We start from the raw sequence: 5605 nt of genomic DNA on the forward strand, positions 1-5605 counted from the left end.
TGCATGCTCTACTTGAGTTCTTCTAGAGCTAGCGTTTACTGATGTGGAGCACAATACTACTTAATGAGTACTTGATGAGCAAACATTTTTATTGGATCGAGGAATTGAAACATTACATATTGGTGGTTTAAAGACTAAATTAAAGCCGCAATAAACTAGCAGAAATTTAGCCACTTAGCTTCAACAACGCGACATGCATCATTGTTAGTGGAAGCTTCTAGTTAATCAAGCTAAGCCAAACTGAACTTACAATTGAACTGATGATGAATGCCAAATTTTCTGATTAACTCATGCACTGACGTACAAGTTGCTCATCACTGCATCTGAAGCTTTACGTACCAGGTCCGACCAGTCACTGAAATGAAATGCAAGTGACGTCCTATCTCAACGCTTTTGCATGAGAGAGAAAACTAAAGAGACAGGGAAAGAAAATAATACCCTTTTGAGGAGTCGAAGGGCAGCCCCACAATGCATTTAGCTTCTTCAATTGCCAAATGAAACCTCTGCAGATCTTTCTGGGAGCAGCTCAATATTCCAGCACTGTTCTTAATCACCTCAAGCTGGGACGGCTTCACGTCGTAGAAAATCGGAACGATTCGTTTCTTTGATTTCACGAGCAGTGAGAGCTCGTGGAGACAGAAATAAGATTCACAGTAACGAGGTGAAAACACAGTAACCCCAACCTTACATCGTCGTACAGCTTCCTCAATCGTGTCCAACAATCTGTCTCCAGGTTTTAGATTTTCTGCGTCCAAGAACGGCTTACGTCCTTGCTGCTTCAGATGGTCGTACAGCAACCGAACCACCGTACGTCTCGTATCAACCGTACGATGGTTTATGAACACGTCGCATGCGGATCCTGCAAAGTAATGCCGAATTCTTGCATGCAATCCCATGTTGCCAAAACCAAAAAAAGCTTGTGTCTACCTAGCTAGCTACTGTCCGAGGCTTGGTTTCTGTCTCTGTAGATTTATGAGCACACATGGTTATGCAATATAATGCTATATATATATATATATGGATTTTGAGTTTTGAATTGGAGGGGAAAAAAAGACATGAAAGTCTGGGCTGGGAATTTACCTAGTACTTGGGAAAGCTGACTCAAGCACAAAAGAATCGGCTGTTTTTAGTTTTTTTTTTAATTATGCATGTTGAGGTGTGCTTTTCATGATGTTGAAATATGCTTGTTCGTTGGAAATATTTTGTCAGCTCCTATTACTTTAGTTGTGTCACCTCTTTGAATTGGAAATGTAAATTTATTAATTGCATATATTAGTTTATTTCATGCGCATCTTTTCGCCCGAGCAAGTACATTAATTCATCTACATATTATATGAATGTATATCAGTGTATCCACACACACACACATACATGTTATGCGCATGCAATATATAGAATGGGCAATTGATAATTAGAAAATGCAAGGTATTTTTAAATTTTTGAGATATAATTAATGTATTTTTTTCAAAAGTCTTCATAATAAATAAATCACTCTATGTTTATTCTAAAGTAAAACACCCTATTAAATAAAAATAAATATAAAAAGATATTATTAGTTTTGAGATAATTAATTAATTTATTAAGGGCGAGATTCGTTTAAAAATATTTTATATTTTTTAACGCATGAAGTATAATACTAACAATATAATTCCCTCTTGGCTAATGAGGCAATTAACAAAGTCATTAATTTCATCGCTTATAGAGCTTCCAGCGCTATTAATTAAGTTATTTGTTGATGTTGTACTTTAATTAATTTTTGCTTTTTTATAAAACTATTTTGGAAAAATTATAATCAAGGACCACTAGAGACAATTAACTACGCTACAGAACCAAATAATTCTGATATTAAATAATTCTAATATTACTTTGTAGAACCAAATGACCTAAATGCAATTAAAATTTGTTGTGAAAATATAAAACTATCCTTGATGTATATTTTTTGTGATGGGGGAATTAATTGTTGTTAAACTAAAAATGAGACTTTTTTTTTTGAATGGAGACTTGTTTATCATATTACAACAACTCCTCTACAAAATTGCTTATTTGAAATTGTTAATAAGAGATTGTTGTAAGAATGGAAATGAGACTTGTTTTTTTCAAACAAAAACTTGTTCATTGAATTACAACGCTTGTCCTCTCTACCACCAAATCAATACGTTGGAGTTATTGATAAGGGAATTGATTGTTGTTAAAATAAAAATGAGACTTATTTTTTTTTTCCTCAAATGGGGGCTTGTTCACCAAATCACAATACTTGTTCCTTTCCACCACTAAGTTAATTTTTTGGAGTTGTTAATAAAGGAATTGATTGTTGTTAAAATGAGAATAAAATTTATTTTTTTTTCAAATGGGGAGTTGTTGTTAAAAGAGTATATAATATACTCCATTTGGTTTCATTTATAAGACACATTCTAGAAGATTCATTTAGTGCATTTATAAGTCACGGTGCAGCTTTTTAAGTAATATTTGAAATGTATTACCATTTATAAGAGAGAAAAAGTAAAATGACATTACTTTTTGAATTTGCTATATAGAAGCATATTTGAAATTTTACACACTTTTATTCCTTGTATTTTTTTCATTGGTGTTGATGAGGTTGGTAAAAATAACTTATAAAAAGGACTGGAGGAGTACACATGAAGGGTAGTTTTATCTTTTCATAGCAAAGGTAGGTCCTATGGAGTAATATCAGAATCATTTAGTCCCTCAGTGCAATTAATTGTCTCTAGTGGTCATTGATTGTGATTTTTCCAATTACTTTTGTTTGCTTTTTAAATAGAGAATAGCATCCAAGGACCAGCTGTGAAGAATGTTATTCATAAATAAGAACTAATATAAAAGAGATTATTAAAATAGGAAAATAGACTCATTTTTTTCTCAAATTATAACTTATTATTAGTCCTTATCTATGAATAGCATTTTTTATAGAACCTTAAACATGATTCTTCCCTTTGTAAACGAAAACTATATATACTACTATAATGTAAGTCTTTTAGATTCCTCATTTATCCTTCTACATACATGCATAACTATATATATATATATATATATATAAGATACTCCCTTCGTCCCAAATTATAAAAAATTTTTTAGAAAAGATTCAACATCCCAAAATATAGGATACTTTAATAAAAATAAAATCTCATTAATTATAGTTTTTTAATATTATTCTTTTCATATATTCTCTCTCTTCAATATTCTTTCATCAATGAAGTATTAAATGAAAGGTATTTTTAAAAGTTTATATTTTTATCTTGAAAAAGTAAGGTTATAAAGTGTATTTAATGAATTTTATTAGCATGTGAGATTTTATCTAAAAGTATCTTATAATTTGGGATTGAAGGAGTCTAAATGATCGATCAATTCTAGAACGCACAACCTATGAAGAGCATATGACTGAATCTCCAGCCCTTGCATTTGAATTTAAATTTTTTTAAAGTTGATAATTTATAAATTTCATACAGTTTACTTTCTTAAGAAAAAGTGATAAGATTTTATATTCTATAAAACATAAGAAAATAAGAAAAATATTAAAAAAAATCCACACAAATTCTTGAATCTCTATTTTATAGGATTTAAATTCCTTACATTTTTCAAAGACTAGAGATACGAGACCACGCTATCTACAGCTTTGTGAGCAGTGCATGCATCTTCTCTTAGTTTTTAGGGGCTTTAGCAAATTTAGCCAACATTATATAGTTAAATAAAACTAGTAACTTACCTTTTTCTAAATTAAGATAATGGTCGTTTTTTAATTTACCTTTAATACAAAAAACAAAACTATCCTTTAGCATCACAATACCCTGATTCCTCCTTTCCACACTGGTTTTGCTTTCACCCACCTGAAAATGTGGAGACGACATTGCACTTTCGATCACAACGATGAAGAAATTGACAGTAGACAACGGAACAGCTCACACCAATGAATAAATGGAGTTAGAGATTCAGCTAGGAGACTACAAGAATGCAAGGCAAGGAAGACTGGAAGCTATAAATTCAGGTTGAAAAATTATGAATGTAAGGTGAGGAAGTCTGAAACTACAGCTTTTATACAAAGCCATACTAAAGCTGTAGATCTAGGATGAGAAAGTTTAGTCAGACTTTGTTATAAAAGTCAGAGTTCAAGCGAGGGTTTCTTGAGGTTTTATTTGATTTGTTTTGAGAAAATGATTATGTGTTTTTTGTGTTACTGATCTGCGATATTACATCATTGATATACGGCTGTATATCAATTATAAATAAGTTTATGTCTAATTATCTAGTTATGTTGATCTACGATAGTATATCAGTGATATAAAATTATATATCACTAATAGATAAGTCATATTAGTGATTTTAACTTACCAATTTGTTTATCATTGATATATAGCCGTATATCAATGATATAGAATTGCATATCAGTAATAGAGTTTTCTTTTTAATGTCCAATATCCTCTTCGTAATATCTGAGAAAAACAAAGAGAGAGAAAGAGGAAAAACTCTGTGATGAAGATGGTGATCCAGGAAAATTAAATAAAAAATTTTGATGAAGAAAAGCACTGTATAAGAGATGAATATGATGATAAAAAAAATCAGATCCAAAAATATGATGAAGAAAATATTTAACAATGATAAATCAGAGAGGGAGCACGTACAATATGATTTTTGATGATAAAAATGAAAGATCCACTCAGCTAAAGATTAATTAAATCAAATATATTTTATTTTAATAATAAATTTATTCTAAGGAAAAAAAGAAAACACGTTTAATTGATTTTATAAATGGGTCATATTTTAAAATATTTAAAAATCTCATCCATAATTTATGGGAGTTGTATTTTTTGAGGCCATTGAGTTAATTTTCTCGAGTTTTTATATATGTAAATTAATTAATATATATTGTAAATCAAATATTTCTATAAGTTATTATTTATATCGTATATTGTCTGTAAAAATTTAATTTTGCAAATGAGAAGAGGTAGTAGATGTCTTTGAAAATACAGACAGGCGATCGATAATATTTAATGTCTGATAGTTGAATATACGCAACCAAAGCTGTCCACGTAACGATTGCCACGGCTTGATGCCCAGATTCTATTGGTCCAATACCAATTAGCACTTTTTATAAATTTCTTCCGCAGCCAAATAGTCCGTGGTTTAAAGATATACTAATTTAATGATGATCTCTCATTTTAACTAAGTCAAAATTCCACGCTACATTTTTTTTTAATTATACTTACATGTTACTCCCTCCCTCCCAATTTATAAAATAATTTTATCATTAAATACACTTAACAATCTCATTTTCTTAAAATAAAAATATAAACTTTTAAAAATATCTTTCATTCAATAACCTTAAATCTACACCTATCAAGTATTAAATAGAGAGAGATAAAGAATAATATTAAAATAAATTTATTTAATAAAATATTAATATTCTCAAAGTGTTTTATATTTTAGGATGCCGAATCTCCTTTAAAAGTTAGTTATAATTTGAGACTGGGTAAATAGTTAAAGGGAAAAAGGAGTTAAAGTGGAGCTTAGAGTTGAAATTATGGTTTGAAACATTGAAAATTTCTATGAATTTATTCGGCCACACTAATTCAATAACTTAAGTCTTCATTAA

General features: G+C 29.8%; 1 protein-coding gene across 1 annotated transcript; it reads right to left on the reverse strand.

Annotated features, from left to right (window-relative positions):
- Nucleotides 1-288: 288 nt before the first annotated feature.
- LOC129305397 (TIR-only protein-like) lies at nt 289-896 on the reverse strand. Its single transcript, XM_054945433.1, has 2 exons — nt 439-896; nt 289-355 (listed from the first exon to the last, which is right to left on the reverse strand). Exons 1-2 carry the CDS (start codon nt 894-896, stop codon nt 289-291), a joined length of 525 nt encoding a protein of 174 aa, XP_054801408.1.
- Between the last annotated feature and the right edge of the window lie 4709 nt (nt 897-5605).

This window comes from Prosopis cineraria, unplaced genomic scaffold (genome assembly GCF_029017545.1).
Source record: "Prosopis cineraria cultivar Desert tree isolate PC_DT_omini unplaced genomic scaffold, ASM2901754v1 PC3, whole genome shotgun sequence".
In the NCBI taxonomy this organism is placed as follows: Eukaryota; Viridiplantae; Streptophyta; class Magnoliopsida; order Fabales; family Fabaceae; genus Prosopis; species Prosopis cineraria.